This window comes from Bos indicus, chromosome 2 (genome assembly GCF_029378745.1).
Source record: "Bos indicus isolate NIAB-ARS_2022 breed Sahiwal x Tharparkar chromosome 2, NIAB-ARS_B.indTharparkar_mat_pri_1.0, whole genome shotgun sequence".
NCBI lineage: Eukaryota > Metazoa > Chordata > Mammalia > Artiodactyla > Bovidae > Bos > Bos indicus.
Genome location: NC_091761.1, coordinates 44642763 through 44669989, shown reverse-complemented (window position 1 = coordinate 44669989; position 27227 = coordinate 44642763). Strand labels below are relative to the sequence as shown.

Here is a 27227-nt window from a genome sequence, read left to right as displayed (position 1 = left end):
TATGGGTAGCAAACTTGTTGTCATATCAGCTTTGTTGTTAAAGATCTTAATCTTTAAAGTTTACTGGAGTGGATAATATATGAAACTATGCTTTTGTTAAAAAGATAGCTCAAATAGTAAAATATGAGGTAGCAATCGGAAGTCCCTTTATTTTTCATTCTTAATCCAGCACAATTTTTACTTTAGTGCATCTCTTTACAGAATTGTTAATACAAAAAGCTTACATGTTAAATATATAATGTATATGACTTGACATACTACTTAGCAGTTAAGTATATGATATTCACTTAACCTAAGTATCTCATTGTTTTTAATGTCTGCACAGGACTCCATGACACTTTACCCAATTTCCTGTTGGACATGTTTTCTAGTCTTTCCTCTCATAACTAACAATATCACAGGTCAATATATTTGTACATAAATCATTTGCCCACTATTCCTGCAGAACAGGGCTTAAAATGAAATTGTTGGTTCAAAAAGTATGTGCATTTAAATTTCTGAATTACTCTCCAGAAGTTTGTGTTGTTTTATATTACCCTTTGCATTTGAACCAAAGCAAGCAGTATATAAGAGAAAAACCATGAAAAAATCCCAACATATTTTAAAGAAGCATTTTGAGAGAATTCATCAGTGTTCTTTATAGCAAGCTTATGTGGTTCAGTAATAATACAGTCTGTTTTTCATAAACACAGAGGAAGCTTTAGGAACAGATTTAATGGAACTTCAAATTTATTAAATTTTTGCAAGTCTTTTTTAGTCCTTAAACTTCATAAAAATTCATTAAAAAGCATAAAAACAGGTGACTAGTAATAATACTTTGAGATCTATTCCAGATGTTTTTCTTTAACTCCTGTGTTAAAAGACAGGTTTGTTTCATGTTTAAAAACTTCATTAAAAAGCATAGAAATAGGTGACTAGTAGTAATACTTTGAGGTCTATTCCAGATGTTTTTCTTTAACTCCTGTATTAAAAGACATGTTTGTTTCATGTTTAATGTTTCCAGTTTGACATTTTTTGTTAAGTCTTTGGGCACCTTTTTATATCATTATACATCTCAGTTTTGGGCTGCATTACAGTGTTTCTAGGTTTATGTTCTAAAATATAAATGGTACTCTTTGTTTTTCTTCTAGGCTTGATGAAGTTCCTAAAGTGTATAGTTGTATGAACAACAAGGTACAAATAGACATTGTTCATAAAACATACTTTCATGAAGAAAAGTTTTAGAATTTAAATGTCTCCCTTCAATATAATTCTGCTGATTATTTTAAAGGGATATCATTATGCTTTAATTTTAATGAACTTTTGATATGAAATGGGTATAATCCAAGGATCATTCATGATTTAATAATATTGCCTTAAATTCATATAACTCAACTACTCCTGTCTCATTCTTTTATGTGTGAAGGTAATTGGCTCCAAGGTTAGGCAACTATTAATCTCATAATTTATGTGAAAACAAATTTCTTCTGTTAATGTAAAATAAGCTTGAATTCAAGCTGTTCTATCAATAAAGTAAGTTCTTGTCAGCTTATAAGGAGTATTATATATTGAAGGTGATGAGAGCTTTTAAAAAGCCATTTGAGGACTTCCTGGTGGCTCAGTGGTAAAAAATCCTGTCTGCCAATGCAGACGACATAGGTTCTGTCCCTTATCTGGGAAGATCCTGCATCCTGCAGAACATACAAGCCTGCATGCCACAGCTACTGAGCCAGTGCTCTAGAGCCCTGGAGCTCAATTACTGAGCCTACGTGCTGCAGCAGCTGAAGCCTGTGTGCCCTAGAGCTCATGCTCCACAACAGAAGTCACCCCAATGAGAAACCCAAGCATCACAACTAGAGAGTAGCCCCCACCCATTCTGTGCAGCTAGAGAAAAGCCTGTGCAGCAACAAAGACGAAGCACAGCCAAAAATAAATCAATAAAAATTGTTTTAAAGTCATTTGAGTTTTAAAAATTGAAATAACGTACTCTGTGAGTTGTTTAGTATGCTTTGTGCTTTTGTTTTTTCTCTCTGAAAAGTAACATTTCTAAGTGTTACCCTAATGAACTTTTTCTTTTTCCTAGTTAGAAAAGCTACTAGGAGATATAATTGCTTGTCTACATGTCAGCTACACTGGAACTTACGACAGTGAACTTCTTGAACAGATCTCACCATTATTATGCATAATATTTTCACACAAGAACAAACAGATAAGAAAACAAAGTGCTCAGTTCTGGAATGCCACATTTGCTAAAGTGACGATGTTGATTTATCCTGAGGAGTTAAAGTATGCTAACAATAAAACTTTATATAGTTACTCTGTTCTGATTATGTAAATTGACATTTTGGTTTTAACATAAATCCTTATGTAGAATCACTGTAGAGGATTTCCTAGTTAAAATATTCTTGTTTGGAGTACACGGTAATTATTAAAATTATTTGACCCTTTGCTTTGGTCCTTAGAATAAACTTAGTTTTAGAAACATAAAAAGCAGTTTCAAATTATGCTTAACAAAAGGAGTTTCCAACAAGGGGCAGGAAGCTGATGGCTGTTAAATCTAGCTGATATGTACTTAATGTAACAGTCTGCTCTTGTTTGAAATTTATGGTGAAAGTTTGAGAAGTTTTTAAAGAATAAAATTCAGAAACTGAAGAGTTTAGTGAAAAATTCTAATATTGTCTGTAAATTTCTCCTGGTTTTATGTATGTAGAGTAAGAAACAGTCTTAAGCTGGATGTGTTTTTATCACTTTAAAATTGTAATTGAACTGTTCTTAATGTGCCAACAGTACTACTTAATTCAAAGTATATTTACTTATATTTGAAGGCCAATACTGAAACAAGCCAAACAAAAATCTCTGCTTTTATTGCCTGGTTTGGAAAATGTTGAAATTATGGAGGAATCCAGTGGACCATATTCAGATATGGTAGGTTGAGGGGGGGCGTTTTTGTTTACTTTTATGTGATGTTTGAGTGATTTATTGGATATCAGTGTAACTTTAAAAAGGACAGAAACTTAAGACTTGACTGAAGAGATAAAACCTGAACAGAAGAGTTCCACAACATAGGGGTTTTGCGTACAGTTAGTTGTGTGGCCTGGAAAACTTACAAATTAAAAGGCAGTAAATTTCACCATAGGTTCTCATGTAAATAATACCCAATTCTTATTCATTAATGATCTTTTATTTTAAAAAACTGACACCCCATGTATTGTTTTACAGAGGTCAGAATTATTAAGATATGGTTAAATGTTGCTTTGTAAAACTAGGACTTCTAGTTACTATTCCCCACCTAAGAGCTACACTTCATTTTCTCATTTCTTTCTGTTGAATCTCATTCCTTCTGTTAGAGAAACAAATCATTGATACCACATTTTCCATTTGGAACAAGGTTACTGTGGTTAATAATACTAGATGACTATAAAGATTAAGGAGTAAAGATAAAAGTACTATATACTCATCAGGTAGAACACTCTTAGACACTTTGTTCCTATTCAACAACAAAAGAGTCTAGCTATTATTTGTTTAGAACCTGTAAGAGAAAACATAGCTAAGTACTCTATTTAGTTTTATTTTTTGGATAAAATTAAAATTCTCATCAGAAAATTATCTAGACTTTTTGAGACTCATTCAGTGTAATATGGCTCAAAAAAACCATATAATCTGGTAGGAGGGCCTGATAGTATTTTCTGTCATGTATGTTTTATTGTTTAAAGTGTTATGGTTTGGGTTTTTCTGTTAAAAAAGTTTCCAGTAATAAGTGGGATATTTGAATCCTGTAATTTGTTTTTAGAATATTTATTTGGTATAGCTTATTTTAGAATTTATAAAATTAAATGATGCAAAACTAATGCTGTATAAGTTGGAGACACCAAATCTATTTGCTGTTACTGTATTAGACAATGGCTTTGTTTTCTTTGACATGATCTAGTAGATTTGAATACTCAAATTTGATATAAATATTACACTGTAATTACCAATGTGAAAAGGATAAATATTTGCACATAATGAAATTGTTTTATTTTTATAAAAACAGACAGAAAATTCCCAATTAAATATGAAGATAAGTGGCATGGAAAGAAAATCAAGTGGAAAAAGAGATTCTTTTTTGGCACAAACAAAGGATACAAAAGACAGTATGAAACCACCAGCTAAAGTATGTTTTTCCAAAGTGTATTTAATAGTACTCTTAATATATATACCAGCTTGAGAACATACAACTTCTAACTGGAAGAAAAAGCTGTTACGGACTAAATAAAAGATGGGATTATAGGGAAATATAGTTTGGCCTAGAAAGACTATTAAGATGGTATGGAAATCTTGACACTTTGGGAGATGATTACTTCTTAGTAAAGTTAAATCTGCATAATACTAAGTGTTTATTTAGTATAATTACTCCAGGCAGTAACCCTCTTCAGATAGAATGAAACTAGATTTGAATAACTTAGGTAGGATGAAAGAATATTTTAGAGCTTCCTTTATTGACTAGAAAGAGAATGCCTACATAAGACATTTGTCATAACCTCATATATAAAACTAGATATCTAGTAGCTAGTGGCAAATTAACCAAGTTTCAGATAGTCTTTCTTCTAGGACCTCCAGTAAAGGGGTTATTCTAGAATCTTAAGACCATGGCTCTGGGAAAATGAAAGAAAAATATTTTTAAAGAATAAGTTTGACACAGTCTTGTAGCATTATAAAGTAAAATGGAAACAGCTGTTCTGCAATTGTGTAAAAGTGGCATTGGGTACCAATATTAGTATGTTGGGCATATGATTTTGGCAACTTTTACTTGAGTAGTTTGTGCTTCAACTTGAAATCACAGATGTACTTTTTCCCTGCCAAACCACTTGATTTCTGTGTGCTAGGCTGAAAAACATATTTGCCCATGCTTCCCTGGTAAGCACACATTTGCCTACTTCTTAAAGAGGTGTAATTTTATTTTCTGAGTATTTAATACAAGCAGAATGAAAAGAAAACTAGGGACATTGTACTAATTATAATTATCCAGGAATATCCTATAGGTTTGAACTTCAAACTTCCTAGTCATCATCAAAAACCATTATCAGAGTGCCAAAGAGAGATTGATTGATGTATTGGAAAATAATTTAGAAACTCAAAATGTGCATTTACTGTTTTAATTTCCAGTTGAAACTAGATTCTTCAACTCCAAAAGCAAAGGGTGAAATGCCTTTGGAAGAAGAAAAGTCTACTGACTTTGTGTTTATACCTCCAGAAGTAAAAGAAACAAAGGAAAGAATACTAACTGAACACCAGAAAGAAGTACTCAAAACAAAGAGGTTTGTAGTACTTTTATCTTGAATTGAGTTTTCTGTACTTACATTTAGATTTCATGCAGCAAACATAATTTTGAGTTTAGAACTAAGATACTGGTATATTGTACTGTATTTTAAATGTCAAAAAGATTGTACATGGCCATATTTCATAGTGTGTCGGGCTATCTTGAAATGCACCAAATGTTCCTAAACTGAATCCCTTTATTAAGGTCTTGAAAGATCAGGGAAATGGTTTCATGGAAAATCTGGGAAATAGGCATCTAAGACTTGATTTTATATTCTTAAAAGGTAACTAGATATAGAATTGTAAGCTTAATTGTAAGAATATCAAATATTGAAGTTGTTGTTTAGTGGCTAAGTCATGTCTGACTCTTTGCAACCCCAAAGACTGCAGCACGCCAGCCTTCCATGTCCTTCACTTCTCCCCAAGTTTGCTCCAAGTCATGTCCATTGTGTTGTTGATACCATCCATCCATCTCATCTTCTGTTGCCCCTTGTTTCTCCTGCCCTCAATCTTTCCCAGCATCAGGGTCGTTTCCAATGAGTCTGCTGTTTGTATCAGGTGGCCAAAGTATTGGAATTTCAGCTTCAGCATTAGTCCTTCCAATGAATATTCAGGGTTAATTTCCTTTAGAATTGAGTAGTTTGATCTCCTTGCTTTTCAGGGTACTCTCAAGGGGCTTCCCTGGTTGCTCAAGCAGTAAAGAATCTGCCTGCAATGCAGGAAATCCAGGTTTAATCCTTGAGTCGGAAAGATCCCCTGCAGAAGGAAATCAGTATTCTTGCATGGAGAATTCCATGGACAGAGAAGTCTGGTGGGCTACAGTTCATGTGGATGCAGTGTCAGACACGATTGAGAAACTTAATAGACACAATATTAAAGTTAGTCTTAAAATCTTTTTCAGGTGTGATATTCCTGCCATGTATAATAATCTGGATGTTTCACAAGATACTTTATTTTCTCAGTATAGTCAGGAAGAATCTATGTAAGTATAGAAATTGCTGAAGTAACTGATTTTCTGGTTCTTTATTAACAATATTCTAATTTGTACACTTATTTATTTCAGGGAAATTTCTACTTTAATTGAAAAATCAAAAGAAGACTCCAAGATGATATTTAAGGTATATTGTTATTTTCATATTTTGGGGTTTTTCAAATCAGCTTTCCATTATTGAGTCTCTTATATTAACGTTAAGATTTGTTCTGTAATGTCTTAACTCTCCTTAGCAGTCTTTAGCAGAATTATAGTTGTTTTATGTGTGGATCTGTATCTGTGTGAGTGCATGTTTGTTTAAATGTATTTGGCTTTATCAAATACTTAAATTGGAAACACAAATTAATGAGCATCTACCATCACCTTTGGAATATTTTTAAAATGTTGAAAGCCAGATTGCCCTTTGACTTGCTAAAGTTTTAAACAGAATTTCTCCAGAAAGTCAGACTTATTTTCTGGTTAATCTGTATGTATGTGTACATTTTTGTGCAGGAGGAACAAAAGGAGAATGACATTGTCGTTCCTCAACATGTCATGGAAAACTGCGGTATGGATGAACATCTTGAAAAGGCTTCCCTTTTGAATAATGAGTGTGGTTCTATTGAGGAAACCAGTCCAAAAATACTGAGCAGTAATAATGATGCCAGAAAAAAAGCTTTAATTGCTTCAAATAAACCAACAGAATGTGCATCTACTACAGAAAATCCATCTGGTGTCAGCAGTAGCTCGGTTTCTATTGCCACCATTTCTGGAGCTCCCTTACAGCCTACAAGTCGAAGGCAATCCTTTATTACTTTGGAAAAGTTTGATGGTTCAGAAAATAGACCTTTTAGTCCATCACCCTTGAATAATATGTCATCAACTGTAATAGTGAAAAGTAACCAGGAAGGCATGGGTAAAACAGATAATCCATCAAAAGCAAAGAAGAGAGAAGTGGCTCTTTCCAAATCTGACTCTGAAAAAATAACACATGGGACTAAGAGATCAAGCCGAAGGTCGAGTAAATCTGAACCAATAGGGAGTAAAAAGTCTAAACCCTTAATGAGATCTGAACAAGAGAAAAGTACTCAAGAATCTGTTGATGGCACAGTAGCCTTAGAAAATAACCCACCTGGCTTGCTTAATCAGACAGAATGTGTGTTAGATAATCAGGTTCATCTCTCTGAATCTACAGTGGAGTTTGAGGATACAATGCTTGAATCAACAGTGGAGAATACTGTATTAGAAAACAATACTGTAGAAGAGAGAACCTTAGAAGTTAACTTGGAATCCAAAGAAAACACACCCCCAGCCATAATAACGGATCAGACAGTAAATGAGGATAGTCATATTCAGGTAACTCCAAATCAGAAAACCCTTAGGCGATCTTTAAGGCGACGTTCAGAAACAGCAGAACCAACCACTGATAGCCAAGATAAAGAAAATAATCATCAAAAAAGGGAAAGACGTAAAGAAGAAGAAAAGACTCCGCAGAAGAGTCCGTTACATGTAAAAGATGATGTTTTACCTAAGCAAAAATTGATTTCTGAACAAAGTATACAGGGAAACTTAGTTGACAAAGGAAATAATTTACATGAGAAGGCTTTTGGGGAGACCAGTGCTAATGCTGAAATTGATGAAAATAGAAGAAAGCCAGATCTTGAGAATACTAAATCTGAAGGAGATGGTGTGCCGGACATTGCAGATAAATCCTCTGAGAAACCAGTAAGGGGACGAACACGATACCAAACAAGAAGAGCATCCCAGGGTTTACTTTCCAGCATTGAAAACTCAGAATCTGATAGTTCTGAGGCAAAAGAAGAAGGTTCTAAAAAGAAAAGATCTGGAAAATGGAAGAACAAAAGCAGTGACAATGTTGACATGGAAGATCAAGAAGAGAAAATGGTAAAACAGGAATGTATAAAAATTGAAAATCAGGCACATGATTATAAAGGGAATCCTGAAGTAGACAAAGATACAAAATCTCAAATCTGTGAAAAAGGAGATGAAAGTACTACTGTAAGTCTTCAAGATTCTACCGTATCTCCAGATTTATTACAAGTTTATGATGATGTATTGAATACTTCTGAGGGAGAAAGTAAAAGTAACAAAGATGCAGACCATTCCTTTTCAAATCCTTCTGTACCAGAATCAAATCTAAGGACTAGAAATGCCAGTAAGAGGTTACATAAGCGAGATTCTATAGAAAATAGCATGGGGGAATCCTCAAAAATAGGGACATCAGACATTTCTTTGCTTTCTGAAAAAACTCTTCAGACAGTAGAATGCCAGCACAAGAGAAGTAGGAGGGTGAGGCGATCTAAAGGTTGTGATTGTTGTGGAGAAAAATCACAGTCTCAGGAAAAGTCATTTACTGGGTTAAAGGATACAGAAAATTACGATGTAAAAGTCAGTGAAACAAAAAAGACAGATGGGGAAACACCTGTATCTATTTCAGAAACTTCGAAAGCTGATCTGTCCTCGGAGGTTAAACTTTTAGATGAGCATCATAGTGTGAATTTTCATTTGGATCTCAAGGAAGAGAATGATACTACTAATGATTCATTAATTATATCTGAAACTGAGTTAAAAGAAAATACTACTCAAAGCTTTCTTCCTTCTGAAATGGTAAAATTTAAAGAAACTTCTCGTAGGGATTCTGAGGAAGCAATATCTCTAGAAACCCAGGAGCCATCTAATAAGAAATGTAAAACTGTTGACCCACATTTAGATGTTTCCAAAGATATTTCACTGAAATGTTTTTCTTTGGAGACCAAAGAAGAAAAGTCAGAGGCCACTTCAAAAGAGAAATTGAGTACAGAGAACATTGTTATTGTTGAATCAAATGCAGAATCAAATCCAGAAGTAGATGCTATGGAATTGAATGTAGAAAATGATCAGTCTGAAGCTGGCTTCTCTGAACAAAAGAATGTCAAAACTGGTATTCCAGGGAAAGAAGTAACAGAGGAAAACAGTGAAAGAATGGATACACCTGAAAAACTGAAAGCCAATGAAGCAGTAACTGAGGAATTTAATTCAGCTACTGATTATTCGGATACTCCGACATCTGTAAAAGTGAATGCTCAGGTAGAGATCTCTGAACAAATAGCGGTTGGGGAGCTAGGTGGAGGAAGTGATGAATCTGATCCAGGCTCATCTGAAGAAATGAACGCTGAAATGAAAAATTGTGAAAAAACAGCGGTTTGTGAGGTGACTACTGAATCTGACCACGTCACTGAAACCGAAGACGAAGATGTAACTACCACGGCTTCTCTGCCTATAGAAGTTGAAACAAAGGAATTAGATGTAGAAGTCAATAACTTTGTTCCCGACACACTTGAGATGATCACTGAAGAAGGAAAGGTTGACCCTAACAAAACTGAAACGAATACTGAACCTAATAAATTGGAGGAAACACAGTTAGATGACAATCAGATGGTAGTGGAAAGTAATGAAACTTTACCGGAAGTTCACCATACTTCAGAGAAAGTAGAGGAGATAGCACAACCTCTGACATCTGAAACAGATATTTCTGGACTAATATCAGAAGACAGTAATACATCTCCTCAAAAATCGAAGGATATTGATCCTTTACTCATGTCAGCAAACGAGAGTCCTAGTGGCATGCACACACGTTGTGTGTGGTCTCCTTTGGCTTCTCCATCCACCAGCATTTTAAAGAGAGGACTAAAAAGACCCCAAGAAGATGAAATCTCGTCACCTGTCCACAAGGTAGGGGGATGGATGCTGAATGTTCATGAGTCCAAGGTTAATTGGGATAGTTTGGCCACTTGCTGACACTTGGTAAATGATGGGATATTGGGCGTACATGACCATTCGTTATGAATATATGCTATGACAGGGAAGAGGGCAGGCAGAAGGTGGACGCTGAGAAAAAGACTGAAGCCCTTTAGGTATTCCTTTATTTCAGGACCTGGTGTCTGTCGCTCAGTTGTGCTCGACTCTTTGCGATCCCATGGACTGCAGCCTGCCAGGCTCCTCTGTCCATGGGATTTTCCAGGCAGGTATACTAGAGTGGTTTGCCATTTCCTTCTCCAGGGGATCTTTCTGAACCAGGGATCAAACCTGGGTGCCTTGCACTGCAGGTGGATTCTTTACTGACTGAGCTACCAGGGAAGCCTAACACTTAGCTATAAATCTTTATACAACCATCACCATTTTTCACATTTTGCAAAATTGATAATCTCTCATGGTGATTTTTTCTCTGCTATATAATACACAAGGAAACACTTAGAAACCAATAAAGGAGCTTTAGTTAGTACTTACTGTGTACTAGGACATTATCCTGTCTGTTTCACATGTCTTTATATAAACTTAGACCTTTAACAATTAAAAATTTCTTTAGGCTATGCCTTCATTAATTTCTGCGTATGATTTCATTTGTAATTAATCTTGTTAATGCCCCCATCTTCTTCACTACATTTTAATTCTTGTAGTTTGTACACATATGGATTACCTATGTATCTGCTTTAGTCTCTGACCCTGTGACTTGCACATAGTTTAGAAAGGAAAAGTTGCATGTGCTTTACATAGCTCCACTTGTCCTCTATAACTAGCTATTTTATAAAGGTACTGTGTGGGCATTCCTTAATTTTGAAATTGGACCTACCATTTACTGTGGAATATATGTGTTTATGTATACAAACATGTATATATAGATAAAATCATACTGACACGTAATTTTGCCTTTAGCCAGCACATTGTGAAAACTTTCCCAAAATATACTAAAAATTTTTAAATTGAGAGTTCAAAGATTAGTTCTTAGGAAAACTTAACACTTGAGGGTTTTTAGTTTGGTCTTGCTTTGCTTTTGAGTCTTTTACCTTTTTTTTTTTTTAATCTTAGGTTTAAATAGGTCATAGAAGTTCTTGAAAAATTTATGAAGATGAAATGATGTCTTCAGTATACTTTAGATTATTAATGCCAGTTAACTGTAGTCATGTTTTGTTTGATAGTAGCTCGTTTAATTTTTATATACATATGATAGTTTTCTATAGCAGATATTTATAGAAAGTTCCCAATATTTTGGGAATAAGACATTTATATACATATTATGGTTTTGCATGCCCTGTTGGATACTTTTACCAGACAGCTGAGTAGCTGAATAAAGAGTTTAGAAAAGGCCAAAATAACTTCAAGCTGGGCTAAGCTTTTGTTTTTTGTTTTTGTTTTAACAAAAAATCTCACCCATTGCTGTGACTCTGTTACCCTCAAAGAATTAAGAACTAAGATTATTAAGGTATACCAAAGGCCAGTTAGTACTGTCTCTGCCTCTTTACCTCGTTCTTTATGGTTTGTAGTAAGCCTATGAGATTAGTAGAAATTTGTATACTTTTAACTGTCACATGCAATTTCATCAAGTTTCTGCTACTATCCTTTCATTCTCCTCGTGGCTGTACTTTGTATTAGACCATGGATACTTGGAATGACCCTTGGTCTTGAGTAATAGTTGTGAAAACAATCACCAGGAACAACTGCAAGTATGTGCAGTTGGCTTCTAGTAAGATAAATTAGGCCTCCAAACATACATGCTATTTTTGGCTGACCTTATAATGAGAGTTTATGGTATTTTTTTAAAACTTTTTAAAAATAAAAACATGACTTAAATGTTTTCAGGTTCGCCGTGTCTCCTTTGCAGATCCTATATACCAAGCAGGATTGGCAGATGACATTGATAGGCGATGCTCTATTGTTAGGTGCCATTCTTCAAATAGTTCTCTCATGGTAAAAAGTGTTAAAACTTCACCTACTGTGCAATCTAAGGTAAGCTGTAGGCTTTAAAAAATACATATGCAAACACAGAATTGCATCGGGTAATTTGTCTTTTTAAGAAACAAAGCATACTTCGTTTGGATATATTTTTCTTTTGTCTGCTTAAAGCAGACATGAAGAGAAGAGGTGGTAAGAAGCATTGATGAGCCAGCCAGTAATTGATCCAGTAGTATTATTATTACATTTTACATTTTCTGAAAATTGTAAGATATGACTACAGTCTGTCAGTTGTAAAAATAAACTTGTAAATCTAGGGTTCTGAGATTTTTTTCTCCTTTCTTCTGTCTAGCATAATACCACTTCAGCCAAAGGATTTCTGTCCCCAGGATCACGTAGCTCTAAATTTAAGAGCTCAAAGAAGTGTTTAGTAAGAAGTGCTTTAGTTTTCATGCAACTTTATATTTTCATGTTCAGTTAGGTGACCTCTGTTTAACAGCTTTTGAAATTTATTCTAAGATTGCAGAAATGGCTAAGGAATCGGTGCCATGCCCAACAGAAAGTGTTTACCCTGCTTTGGTGAACTGTGTAGCACCAGTTGAAATCATTTTACCTCAGATTACATCCAACATGTGGTAAGTGGTTATTGATCTCTGGCCTATACCTAGAGATGCCGCTTTGTTAACAGGGATGTTTAAATGATCAGGGTTCTCATGTTTAGGATTGATTTATCCATACTTTCACACATTTTATTTTAGAAGTAAATGAAAATACAGCTGGGAAGATGGTTGAGATAGGGCAGTAATAGAAGGATTGAACGGTTGATCTTGCTTGAGCCAGGCATATACATCAGATTCAAATTTTGTTGTAAATGCACGTATGTCCATCCTCTGTGGGATAGGTGTGTCTATGTAAATTTTGTTATGATTGAGCTTAAATCAGGAAATTCAATTGGATAGGCCCTTACAAATAGAAAATATAAAACTTTGTGATGTTTTTCCTGTTTCTCTTATCTCTTTAGGGCAAGAGGACTGGGACAGCTCATTAGAGCCAAGAATATAAAAACAATTGGCGATTTGAGTACCCTTACAGCATCTGAAATAAAAACTCTTCCTATCCGTTCTCCAAAAGTGTCTAACGTTAAAAAGGCTCTCAGAATATATCATGAGCAGCAGGTAAAGACGTAGATGTTAAATTGTGTATGAGTAAATGATGAAACAGTACAACTCCAAAAGTTTGCATTTCAAGTATTGCTTTAAAAGCTCATTTTATATGATGCCTTAACTTCCTTTACCCTGCAGTCAAGAGTAACTTAGAAGGTTGATTTATAATTCCACAGAGAAGTTTACTTATTTGTTTTGTACTGTTATTGTGTATTACACCTCTTTATTCTTTGAATTCTACTTTTCTAGCTCGTCTTTTATGTCTACCAACTAAGTGATTGGTTTCCTGGCTGCTATTTCTAAAACCTAGATGTTCAGATCTAAACATTTACTCCCAAAAAATCTTGCAGATTTGTGGTTAACAGTATTTTGATTTTGATATCCAAAGCAGTTGTGATCTTTTTTTTTTTTTAACTTGTTCTTCCTATCAACTTTTTTTTTTTTTTTTTTTTTAATTAATACACACAAGCATTTTCAGGTTATGGACATTTCTTAAGATTCTTATGAAAACCGAGATTATTTCCCTCTAAAAATACATACAGAAAATTTTGTGTATCATTTCAGAAGAATTTACAAACTGTCTGAAACCCATTCAGAAACCTTTTATGTATTCATTGATAGGCAAAACTGTGAATAAATAAAAAACAGAGTATGTTAAGAGTGAAAATCGTGTTCTATTAGAATTTCTGAGATTGGAGTTTGCAGGCTACTGAAGACTTCAGTATTCTTAAAAGTCCTTGATTTATTATTAATTTTGTTTGATCTTTTAAAACATTTAACCGGTTCAAGAAAAACAAAAACTATTAGTAATTTGCATTTTTGTAAGATGAAGAGTTGAAACTGCTTTATTGAGGTACAACCACATACCATAAAATTCGCCCACCCAAAGCACACAAGTGGTTTTTTAGTACAGTCACAAAGTACCACAGCCTTCACCAAGACCTAATTTTAGAACATTTTTTATTCTTTTAAAAAACGGAACAACATCTACCCATTCATCAGTCACTGCATTTCCACCCCCAAAGCAACTATTAATTTTGTCTCTCCTATTGTGGACATTTCATAAAAGGTGGGTTCTTATAACCTGTATATAGTCTTTTGTGATTGGTTTCTTTAACTGAGCACAGTGTTTTCAAGGTTCACAAGTATTAGTACTTCATTCCTCTTTATGGTTAAATAGTAGGTTGGTGCAAAAGTAATTGTGGTTTCAGACCTTGAATTTTAAAACATTATATGAATAACTAGGTTCAAACACATCTTTATTAATCAAAATAGGAACCATTATAGTCAGCACCTTTTTCCCAGTGAGAAATGTTTGTTTATTCTTGTGGTGTAAAAATCTATCCTTTGAGAGTTGATGAACCTCTTGAAAGTAGTTTCTGCCTGCTGCTGGGTGTGGAAATGTTTTCCCTGGAAAAAAGTTGTCGAGATGCTTGAAGAAGTGGTAGTTGGTTGGCGATAGGTCAGGTGAATATGGCAGATGAGGCAAAACTTTGTAACCCAAGTTGTTCATTCAACTTTTGAAGTGTTAGTTGTGCAACATGCAGCTAGACGTTATTGTGGAGAAGAATTGGGGTCATTCTGTTGACCAATGTCAGCTGCAGGGGTTGCAGTTTTCGGTATATCTCATCAATTTGCTAAGCATACTTCTCAGATGTAATGGTTTCACCAGGATTCAGAAAGCTGTAGTGGATCAAATGGGCTGCAGACCACCAAACGGTGACCATGACCATTTTTTGGTTACAATTTTGTCTTTGGGAAGTGCTTTGGAGCTTCTCAGCCCAGCCACTGAGCTGTTCATTGCTGGTTTTTGTACAAAATCCACTTTTCATTGCATGTCACAATCTGAGAAATGTTTTGTTGTTACTGTGTATAATAAGAGATGACGACACTTCAAAATGATGATGTTTTTGATTTGCAGTCAGCTCATGAGGCACCCACTTAACCAAGCCTTTTTACCTTTCCAATTTGCTTCAAACACGGAGCAACTGTAGAACGGTTGACGTTGAGTACTTGGGCAACTTCTCTTGTAGTTGTAAGAGGATCAGCTTCAATAATGGCTCTCACTTGGTCTTTTTCAACTTGCGATGGTCAGCCACTATACTTCTCATCTTCAAGGCTCTTGTCTCCTTTTCAAAACTTCTTAAACTACCACTGGACTGTATGTTCACGAGCAGTTCCTGGGCCAAATGCGTTGCTGATGTTGCGAGTTGACTGCTCTTTTTGTGACTCATTTTGAACTCAAATAAGAAAACTGCTCACACTTGTTTTTTGTGTAATATCATTTCCATAGTCTAAATAAATATAAATAGCAAGTAATAAGTCGTTAGCAAAAAAACATAAAGCGAGAAATGCTCATTAAAATGATGTATAACATAACCACATTTATTTTGGAATGTATTTCAGTATCAAATGATGAATTTCAACTGTGAAAACTAGAATTACGTTTGCACCAACCTAATAATACCTCATTCTGTGACTGTACAGCATTTTGGTTATCCATTCATCACTTAGTGAACATTTGGGTTGTTTACACCCTTTTCTATTACAAATATGCTATTATGTACATTCATATACAAGTTTTTGTGTGGACATGTTTTTTATTTTTCTTAGGTGTATCTGTAACAGAATCTAATTTCTGGGTCATACGGGAACTCTGGCTTCCCTGGTGGCTCGGTGGTAAAGAATGTGCCTGCCAAATGCAGGAGATGCCGGTTAGATCCCTGAGTCAGGAAGATCCCCTGGAGAAGGACAAAGCAACCCACTCTAATTTTCTTGCTTGGGAAATCCCATGAATAGAGGAATCTGGTGGGCTGTAGTCTATGGAGTGGCCAAGAGAGTCAGTTGTATATAAACAACCCCCAGTGATTTTAAGCAGCTAAGTATAACCCCTTAATTTTATTCTCCAGATTACAAATCTTGCAGGTAGTGTCCCTTCACATTTTTATAAACCTAAGTTGTGGGAATGGTTAAAAAGTTGATGGACAGGTGTTGAGGAAGGGGGAATTTAAATTTGATAAATTTAAGTCATTGAATTCAGGGGTCTTTGTTTTTGGATGAAATTATCAGTCCATGGAGTTGCAAAGAGTTGGACACGATGTGATGACTAAACAGCAGAAACAATCTGAAAGTAGCATTTTCTCAATCAGCAATCAATAAGCCCTGTTCCCAGACCTTTGAAAATTGTGTTCTTTTTAAAAATAGAAGTCCATATATTTAAGCTTGAAAATGTCTGCCTTAGACTTGCTTTTCCCATGTTCCCAAACCTAGAGAATAAAATGTAATTTTTCTTGGCTACCACGGCTATATTTCTGGACAAATTCATTAAGAAATAATATAAATTCCTTAACCTCTCTTTGAAAAAACACTACATAGTTCTGTTTTTGTGTTAGTAGAACCATGGGTTCTTAACAGTATTAGCCAGACTGTACAACATAGTATGTCAGATTCTTTTCCAGTGTTAGTGGTTTTATTATTATTAGTCCTGTTAAAAATAACTCAGTTTGTCACTTTTGTTTTTATTTTTACTTATCTTAATGCATAAATCAAGGTGAAGTCTCGTGGACTAGAAGAGATTCCAGTTTTTGATATTTCTGAAAAAACAATAAATGGAATGGAAAATAAATCTATCTCTCCTGATGAAGAAAGACTTGCCTCAGGTATATTTTAACAAAACGGGACAGTTTTATAAGATTGGTTGACTTTATTGAAGAAATACTTTGTTATTCTGCTTTTAGTTCTAATTTGAGCATGCTCTGTGAATTTTTTTGTGTGATAGTTGTCAAATACATGAAAAAATAACTGACTTCTAGTATATCCAGTTGCTTTTTCTCTAATTGACAACTTTTATTCTATCAAGATCTAGAATCAGGATATAAACTAAACATTGCGATCCAGTTATGTTCATGAAAATGAAGTAGTCAGTATTTCTTTAGTGGCACGGAATAAGCTGTGGTGATTTTTCTGTAGCCTCACTCTCTTATCTTGAGCGGGGACTACCTCAGCAAGCACTCTTAATTTGAAACCTAGGCACTTAAATTTTTTATTAACTTAGAAGGAGATGCAAGTTAAGATGTATCTGGAATAGATTTTAATAGTGCTATTTTCTTCTCTTTCCTTTAGATTTAATTGATCCTGTTGCTTTAGAAGCTCCGTTATCTAAAAATCTTGTGGCACAGATTAGCGCACTTGCTCTTCAACTAGATTCAGAAGATCTCTATAATTATTCAGGAAGCCAGCTATTTGAAATGCACGAGAAACTTGGTAGCATGGCAAACTCTATAATTAAAAATCTGCAGTCACGTTGGAGGTCACCAGCCCATGAAAATTCTTTTTAGTGTTTTAAGAGAAAATTGAATTATTTTTTTTTTAATCACTGGATTTGTTGACTCATAAAGTAAGTTCTGAAATATAGCACAATTTTGGACTGAATGTTTGCAAAGTTGGTAATTTCAAATGCTAAAGAACAATAGCTTATTAAGTTAATTTTGTGAGTGAGAGCAATCTTTCCTGTGTAACATATTTTCTTGGCTGCTATGCATAGTTTTTCCAGAACTTAAAGTAGTTTACTGAAATGTGAAAGCAGAAACTACAAGCAAAAGCATAAACTTTGTTTTACGTACTCATGCATATTTTAATGAAACATTTTATGTAATATACCTCTTCTAAGTAAAAACTGAAATTTTTTATTTGAAGTTTTTGCTTAACTGATAAGATGTTTATACTTTCTTTCTTTTTTTTTTTTTTTGGTGCTTGAGGTTTAAGAAATTTGTTCTTGGTAAAACACCCCAAATGAGAGGCAAAAGAATTTTTTGGAATGTTTTTCACAGACAGAGCAGCTTCATTTGGACAGCTCTCAAGAAAAATAATCAAAAGTTTCAACTATAGGGGTTAAATATTAAAGCAGAATTTAGTGATTCCATTCACTTGCATTAGCAAATACTTGTGCAGCAGCATTTGCCTGTGAAAATACACTCTTATGAGATACATACTATTCATTTAAAAATGCACGACTGTTTGTACATTATGTATAGATTAAGTCTTTAATTTATAAATTTCAGTCTTCGTTAGTTGCATGAGTTTTTCTGTAGCCTCTTGTGAATACCTTTGTTTAATAGAAACATAATTTTGTATATATTGAATACTGAGATATCAGTATGGATAATAGACGTGCTTCATGGGATTGCTGCAGATATTTGTAGGATTCTGTATCTACAAATAAAACAACAAAAAGTTTTGTACTTAGTTAATAGTTAAACATGAGTTTATTTTCTAAAGTAAGCAGAACAAATATGAGAAATGAGAAAGTGTTACATGACAACCTTGCTGTTCATTTCCATAACCTTTTTTTTCCCCCCTTTTGGTTTGAAAGAGGGGATTAGCCACCAGAAATAGTGCCTCGTTACATTTCTCTTTAATGGGGAGTTAGCTTGAGTATTTTCATTATAACTTGGATCATAAGAAACCTAGAGCTTATCTGCTCTCCACCTATACCTAAAGCAAACTTGGGAGAAATCTGAAAACTGTTCTTTAAAATATGTATGTTTTATTCAGTTTAAAAAAATAGGGTGTATGTAATTAAAACATTTCTAATTTTACCAACTGGTATTAGTGCCTGCCTTTCCCATATTTGTTTCATCTTTTTAACAAATATCTCACTTGTTTTCTAAATAGAATGAGTAATCTCAGTTTTAGACTTAATTCAGAAGTAACCCCTACTTGAAAAAGCACACATTCATTAACAACTTATGGAAAGTTTAATCCTTGTGTCTTGGTTAGCTTTATATTCAGAAGGGGACTGCCACCCAGTCACGATAAAAGTTGGTTTCATTTTCATGATCCATTATCATTACATTGTAAATATTTTGGGGTCTAAGTTTGGTATTTATATGCTGAGGATGGTTTTAAAAGAAAATCTGGGACCATTGAACCTGAAGGATTGTAGCTTGAATTTAAACACTTATAATTTTGGTTTAATTTGTCATTTATTCCCCAAGTTCTATGTGAGTAAACAGGCACGTTTTGATTGAACAGGTGTTAGTAGAAGGGATAGGTATGTATGTTGAGAGGAACCAGAATTAACTCATTTCACAACCTCATATCTTAATATTTGTGTGAGCTAAACTTACCTGCTGGTGGACTGAAGTTCCTGGGAAGGTGGACAGTATAGCAGAAAATGTGACCAAAATGAATACCATTTACTTAAATCACAAGTTTGGTGCAAGTGCAGATACTAAATTTAGAACATCCTGGTTTAACCAGGATATATTCTAAAACATTTAAAAACCAATTTGCTAAATCTTAGTTGTTGATAAAGTTATGTGTTTATTTAGGCTCCTTATTTTCAATATTGCCTTAAAACTTTCTGCAGATTTTTCTACTATTTCTGGAAGAGCAAAAAGCATTAATATTCCATGATCAGCTCCAGTGTGTGTCTTTTTACCATTAAAGTGAAATAAGTTTTTTCAAATAATTTCTAATGGTTAATAAAACATGACAGACATTACTAAGAACACTCAAATGTCATTTTTAATTTTATGCATTTATAAAGAATATAGTTGCATGTAGAACCATAGTATAATTTTTGATGTTCAAAAATGAATTTCCAGTATCTCAGTGAGCACATAATTAAAGATGCTCTGCAGTTTGAACAAGTTTGAAAGCCATTGTTGAATAGTGGAGAGCTTTTGCTCTAGTTTCTTTGTCAATTATAGGATGATTTAGGTTAATAATGCAGTAGAATAACAGTCAAAAATAAGATTTGAATATGAATTTCCCATGATTCTGTTTATTTGCAGGTTGGTAGTAGTCAGAAGTGTTTTACATTTAAGAATCATAAAAATGTCAAGAAAATTCAGTTATGTTTTGACTAAAGGTGGGAGGGAAGACAAGAAAATTGGGAAATTGGAAAAATGGGAGGGGTATGTGGAAAATATACAAGTAGAGTTTTGTTTTGATTTTTAAAGAGATGAGTAGTTAAAAGTGAGTGCTGTTTTAAAGGCAGGCTTAGTTGAAATTTAACAAAAGATGTGAAAACTTAACTCATTTTCTTTTAATGCCATTCCTTCTGACTTTGACTTTATAATCCATTAAGAAAAGCCTAGTTTCTATTTAGTATTCTTCATAACTGATTTTCTGGGAGATTATTTGTGAGCCAGGGTTAGAGGTTGTTAAAAGTTAGCTGCCTGCTTGTTACTACAACACATGTCCATTTTATCCCTAAGCCATTAGAAAGGTCTTATACTTTGTATACAAACATTAGAGTGAAGTCCTGACTTTATTAATTAATACTGCTGCTGCTAAGTCACTTCAGTCGTGTCCGACTCTGTGCGACCCCATAGACGGCAGCCCACCAGGCTCCCCCATCCCTGGGATTCTCCAGGCAAGAACCCTGGAGTGGGTTGCCATTTCCTTCTCCAATTCGTGAAAGTGAAGTTGCTCAGTCGTGTCTGACTTCTAGCAACCCCCTGGACTGCAGCCCACCAGGCTCCTCTGTCCATGGGATTTTCCAGGCAAGAGTACTGGAGTGGGGTGCCATCGCCTTCTCCGATTAATTGATACAGTGCTTCTCAAACCTACATGTATTTGTTAAAATGCAGATTCTGATTCAGTAGGTATGTGATGAGAGCCTAATAGTTCATTTCTAAGAATTTCCATGTGATCCATACAAATGCTGATGTCTGTGTACTGCATTTGTGGTCATAGGTCTAAGAGGCTTCAAGATCCAAATTAGCAATTGGTAACCCAGGCAGATGTATATCCTTAAAATTATTGCCACAAAATATAACTACTAGTCTTTTTTTAAGAAACCTTTTCAGATGTCTGAATTGAGGATTCTGACTGGTCTTGAAGGCTTCATATTAAAGTTAAAAATTTTAAATAAAATTGTTAAAAGTAGAATTTTGCCTAATATGGGGCCTTTTAATATAGAAGATAAGTATTTTATGTTATCAAGAACCTGATTAAGCAGTTCGGACAATGTGGAGTCTTATGAGTATATACGAATTATGTTCTGACTTTTTAAATTTTCATAATATTAGAGATGAATTTAGTCTCTAAATCTTGCCTTCTAGGTTATAGGACTTCATTTTTTTATTAATAAACATTGAAAATAGGCTACCCCTAACAAAGGTTAATTTGGCAGTGAAGTTAGCAGTGCTATAGTAAGTCCATTCTGACAAGTCCATTCTGTGCCTTGATATTCAAGTTTACTGAAGACCTCTGGTGAGTGCTGTGACAGTATGTGATTGAAACTTCCTATTTTGTTGCAAAATGGAGTTGAAAGAGTTGAGTAGTCTGATCTTCAAAAATGAGGGTTTTTTGGGCGTTCTTTTAAGATGATATTTTCCTTCATATTTATTAAAAATAAATACTTTTATTGTAAGAACTGCCCTCATCTAAAGCACTTAATTAAGGAAATGTCAGAAGTAATGGGTTTTAAAAACTGATTATCAAAATTTATTGATTGTTCAATCTGTAAAACAAATCTGGTCTTTGTGGTTTTTCATGGCCCGGTTAATTGTGTCTATTATATGCCAGGTTTTGTATATTGCTCTTTGAAAGTTCCATTAAAATCTGATTCATTTTGATTTGAAGATCTGTAAATTAGATCTGTAGTCTAATAAAATTATGAGCGTTCATTTAGTTCTTGGAATAGAATGTTAAATTTTACAGTGTGATCTTTACCATTTTTTTTTCTTTCTGTGCCAAGCCTTTAACCAAAGAACAGTTAAAACTAAGTGCCAAGCTGTAAATGCTTACTCCCCTGAAATATGCCATTAGAATAAAAGTTAACTTCTCCCTTTACCTGTGATTATAAAATTAAAGACAGTATTTTAAATTGATGTCACATGTCACATGGAAGAAAAGAACCTCCGTAGCTTTTGGTTTTCTACATGTAAGAGAGGGAACAATACCTTTATGTCACAGTGTACCATTTTATAATTGAATGAAACTAAGTTTATCAGCAAATTTACATGTTGATTGAGATTGATGCACTGATAAATGATGAAGAGAAGAGAAAGATCGATTGAAATAGCAATAAAGAATTAGACCATTAAGTTAACAGTTATCTTTATAATTTTGAAAGTAGCTGACAGCCAGTCGTCCCTGAGTTATTCTACATGTAATACAGTATCATAATAGTTTATTAATCCCTTGGGTAATTGTTTAGAAATATATTTTATACTCCACCTCCCATCAGTAAATAATTCCAACAAAAGACTGATTTCTTAAATGGATGAACTGCATAGAAGTAGAAAGCTCACTTTCAAAATAGTGTCATGAAACTGAAAATGGAATATAGAATAATAGCTGTTTTGATACTTAATTGAATAACAGGTGTCTGAAGAATTTATTTTTTATGGAATGGAAATTTTGTAGAAAAATGGAATTAATAGTTGATTTTGATAATAGGAAACAAAAGACAGCAGTCTTTAATAAGTTTTTAAAGAGCAGGGAGGGATTGACAAACCATAGCCTGCCACTTCTTTTTACATTTAAGGAACTGAGAATGAATTTTATGTTTTCTAATGGTTGGAAAGAAAATATTTTGTGACAATGCATAAAATTGTTTTGTTGGTAAATCAGGTTTTTCTGGGACACAGCGGTGCTTATTTACATGTTTGGCTGCTTTCCTGCTATCGTGGCAGAATTGAGTAGTCTGAAGACTGGGTGGCCTGTAATAATGAACATAATTACATATTTACTACTTGCTGACCCTTAAATTGTGCCAGTCCTTGACATATGCAGTTGTTTTGTTCATATATGGCATGTCGTCAGTTTGGTTACTTCAGCTGGCAGAATAGGGTTTTTTAATTTAATTTCTGTATCCATTATTTAGATTTTATTTTATAAAATGAGTTCCCCTGATTTCATTTATGTCTTACTGTTGTTTAGTATTTTTTATGTATACCTTTTTCTCCTTAAATTCTTAAAACATTTTTATGTATTTGCCATGGATATTAAGGGACGTGATATGTAAAGGAAAGGCATCTGGCACTAATTGGTTAAATCACACCTGTAAAACAAATTGGGGGGGGTTGGGAGTTTGCTTTCTGTGTTGGTGAGTAATCAATTACTTTCGATCTTAAACACTACCTCTTGTGGATAGACTTGACTAATATGCACTTAGAAGAGGACTGAGAGAAGCCAAATCAGTCATTTATTAGCCCTATAATATTTTTGTTTTCATCACTTGATAAATCTAAGAGAGCTTAGTTTTACATTCAAAAAGTATTTATATTTGATAAGTCGAATGATTTAAGTTGAAATTTCACAGAAGTATGTGTTCATTCCTTGATTACCTATACTAGCAGATGGGAAATAAGGGTACAGTCAGTTTTGTTTAATGTTTATACAATGTTTGAAGCAGGTGCACCTAAAGTTGTATTTTCAGGTTCATTTTGACTGGTTGAAGGAGAGAGAATCTGTGTCTGATCCACAGTAAAACTTTCATGATCTATTGAGAGTTGACTGTTACCACTTGCCAATCGAAACTGGATATTGAAACATTTTTAACGAAACGCACTTTAATCTGAAATAAAATTTAAAAAGAAAAAAGTAAATTCTGGTACTTGTTTTTCTTTGGTATTTGAGTTTTTTTAATTTTTTTTTTGTTTCAATGAGACCTCCTGAAATTAATTAAATGGTTCAGACACCAGCCAAAAATGAGTATTGTATTCCTCCACGATGATATGAACCGTTCATATTCTTGCCCTCTTTTATGGCCTGTTTTTAACCAGAGAGGATCTCTCTGTTTTATTCATAGTTTCAAGGGTTCCACACACTTCTAAATTCATACTTTTAAAAAAATTGAAATATAGTTTATTTATAATATTGTGCTAATTTCAGGTATACAGCAAGGTGGTTCAGTATTATATATTTTATTTCAGATTATTTCCATTAAAGGTTATTAGAAAATACTGAATATTGTTCCCTGTGTTACACAGTAAATCTTTTGTTGCTTGTCTGTTTTATGTATAATAGTGTTTATCTATTAATCCTATACTTAAAGTTTATCCCCCTTTCTCCTTTCCCTCTTTTGGTAACCATAAGTTTGTTTTCTATGCCTATGAGTCTTTTTATAGAGATTAATTTGTATTTTATAGATTCTGCATGCAAGATGATATTTGACTGACTTTGATATTTCCTAGGTCCATCCATGTTGTTTCAAATGACAATGTTACATTCTTTATTATGGCTGAGTAATATTGTGTGTAATTTATATATATATATTTACACAGTACCTGATTGTAGGTTTGCTTTGGCATTTCTCTAATACTTAGTAATTTTGAGCATCTTTTCATGTGCCTGTTGGCCACATGTTGTCTTTAGAGAAATATCTGTCCAGATCTTATGCCAGTTTTTTGATTGGGTGGTTTGGTTTTTTTGGTATTGAGTTGCATGAACTGTTGGTATATTTTGGAACTTAAGCCCTCATAGGTGGCATCGTTTCCAAATATATTTCTCCCATTGTGAGGTTGTCTTTTCATTATATGATGGTTTTCCTTTGATGTGCAAAAGCTTAAAGTTTGATTAGGTCCCATTTGTTTATTTTTGCTTTTATTTTGCTTAGAAGACTGTAAATTCATACTTTTAAGTAAGAAAAAAAGTGTAAGATTACTGTCATTAGTTTACTATGGCTTCTGTAAAAATCAAAAACTGAAAGGCTTAAATAATAGAAATTTATTGTCTTGGTTCTATAGGCTAGAAGTCTGAGATAAGATGTCAGCAAGGGTTGGTTCCTTCTAAGGGCTGTGAGGAAGGCTATTCCATGCCTCTCTTTTAGCTTCTTGTGGTTGCTAGCAATTTTTGGCTTTCCATCACCCCAGTCTCTGCCTTCATTTTTACATGTGCTCTTTGCTCTGTGTCTCCAGACACAAATTAAGGAGCTTAGGGAGAACATTATTACTACAGCAATAAAATAACGTGACAGATCTTTTGCTTTTTAGTAAAGATACTCTGTACACTGAAGCAACAAGCCATTATTGCCCATTTAATGCCTTTGACACAAACTGCCAGCCTACTGGATCCAGATGAGGAAGATCCCTTGAAGATTGGATCCCACAGCTATTTCTAAAACTTTATAAGCCAAGCCATAAGGAAAGCTTGCTGAACACAGTCCAACATTTGTTCATATTTTTTTAATTGAAATATAGTTGATTTTCAGAGTTGTGTCTTGTGCATTTTTAAGTTTAGTTTTTGTGGTGAAGTCTAGCATAGATTTGCTTTGTTGAAGTTTAGATCTTAAAACTATTAAAAAGTAATGCTCATTCCGTCAATGGTGTTTGTTGCAGAATTACAGATTTTATTAGACACTAGTGTAACACCAGTTTATATTGACTATCAGCTTCATAACTTCAGAACTGGATTAGAAATAAAAGTATCAGCAGTCAATAAGCAAGGAAAAGGTGAGTATCTGCCATTTTTAAAAACTGTTTAACATGTTTAGAATTCTTGATTTAGAAAAGAAATACTGTTAAACATTTTAGTAATGGAGAAAGACTCTGGGTTGATACAGCAATAATAATGCAGAAACTTCTAAAAATGTCTGTGCTGAAATCATTTAAAACCCAAAAGAAAATTTTTTAATTATATAAAACCTATGGGTTTAATGTTGTCTCAGGTTTTATGTGCAAGTCCAGAAAATAGAGGTAAGTCTAGTTTAATAATTGGATAGATTAATTGTACTAATACACTGGTGAATTACTTAGGTATGTGTAGAAACAAATTAAGGGATGGTACAACCGTAAATCATAACAAAAACTATTAGGCAGTTTGAGAACTTGGAGAATAGTGGAGAGTCTAAACTGAAATACTAACAAGATTTGTAGGTCATGTAGACAGGATTGATGCTTTGAAGTGTCTAAATAGCTTCAACGTAGTTGGCTGGGAGCATGCCAGTCCTGCCAGTCCTCTGCACAGTGCCGTACATCCAACCTTCATCAATAGCTTGAACATTGACAATGGCATCTCCATCTTTGAAGGATACCTCATCTGCATCAGCAGCCATATAGTCATACATGGCACGGAAGATTTTCTGTGGGTAAGGACAAAAAAGGGAAATGTTAGATTTGCAACAATTAACCTAAACAACTAATTTTAAAGTCACTTATGACACCAGAAATTTAAGTTGCATGAAACAGAATGTGCAACTACCACCAAAACTAAAAAGACTAGGAGAAAATATTTGCAAATCGTATATCTAATAAGGATTACAATCTTATCTTATCTGATGACTCAGATGGTAAAGAATCTGCCTGTCAATGCAGGAGATTAAGGTTCTATCCCTGGATCAGGAAGGTCCCCCGAAGAAAGAAATGGGAACCCACTCCAGTATTCTTGCCTAGAGAATTCCATGGACAGAGGAACCTGGTGGGCTACAGTCCATGGGGGTCACAGAGTCAGACACGACTGACTGACTACATACACAGACATCTATTCAGATCCTTTGCTGAGGATCTGAATTGTTGATGAGAGATACACCAAGAGCTAAATACTCTGCGTCATTAGTCACCAGGAAAATGTAAAGCTACAATGCGATACCACTACACGCTGGAATGATAATTGAAAAAAGGTATTGGGGAGGATGAGGGAAAATTGAAATCTTTTATAAACTGCTGATAGAAATGGAAAATGGTGCAGACACTGTGGAAAACAGTTTTGGAAATTTCTCCTATTTTAGATAGTTCCCATGTGACCTAGCAATTGTACTCCTAGGTATATACCCAAGAGGAATGAACGTATATCCACACAATAACTTGTATACCCTTATTCATAATAGCTAAAAACTGGAAACAGCCCAAATGCCCACCAACTGATGAAGGAGACATTTTCATACAATGTAGTAATATTTGCTAATATAAAGGAATTAGTACTGATAAATGATACATGGATAAATCAAACATAAAGCCAGTAACAGCAGGCCACATATTAACATGATTTCATTTATATGAAATGTCCTAAATAGGCAAACACGTAGAAATTACATTAGTGGTTATACTATTGTGGAAAATTCTGAAAGATGGGAATAGCAGACCACCTGACCCGCATCTTGAGAAACCTATATGCAGGTCAGGAAGCAACAG

The 27227-nt window shown here is 34.2% G+C and overlaps 2 protein-coding genes across 24 annotated transcripts in view; one reads left to right on the top strand and one right to left on the bottom strand.

Moving 5' to 3' along the window:
• RIF1 (replication timing regulatory factor 1) overlaps positions 1–25741 on the top strand; it is a 64379-nt gene extending 38638 nt beyond the window's left edge. For 3 of the 6 annotated variants that reach the window (XM_019972827.2, XM_019972820.2, XM_070768042.1), the window contains exons 23-36: positions 1131–1173; positions 2063–2265; positions 2805–2904; positions 4013–4132; positions 5125–5276; positions 6179–6259; positions 6341–6395; positions 6761–9979; positions 11885–12031; positions 12330–12407; positions 12497–12612; positions 12999–13152; positions 16691–16799; positions 17263–25741. In XM_019972827.2, coding sequence (XP_019828386.2) covers positions 1131–1173; positions 2063–2265; positions 2805–2904; positions 4013–4132; positions 5125–5276; positions 6179–6259; positions 6341–6395; positions 6761–9979; positions 11885–12031; positions 12330–12407; positions 12497–12612; positions 12999–13152; positions 16691–16799; positions 17263–17477 — 4792 coding nt within the window. In that variant the 3' untranslated portion in view covers positions 17478–25741. The remainder of the gene's footprint in view (positions 1–1130; positions 1174–2062; positions 2266–2804; positions 2905–4012; positions 4133–5124; positions 5277–6178; positions 6260–6340; positions 6396–6760; positions 9980–11884; positions 12032–12329; positions 12408–12496; positions 12613–12998; positions 13153–16690; positions 16800–17262) is intronic. The other 3 variants (XM_019972838.2, XM_019972832.2, XM_019972844.2) reach the window with 3 other exon arrangements.
• Positions 25427–27227, bottom strand: part of NEB (nebulin) — a 219245-nt gene continuing 217444 nt past the window's right edge. For all 18 annotated transcript variants that reach the window (XM_070768009.1, XM_070767914.1, XM_070767927.1 and 15 more), the window contains one exon: positions 25427–26179. In XM_070768009.1, the coding sequence (XP_070624110.1) occupies positions 26006–26179 (174 nt within the window). In that variant the 3' untranslated portion in view covers positions 25427–26005. The remainder of the gene's footprint in view (positions 26180–27227) is intronic.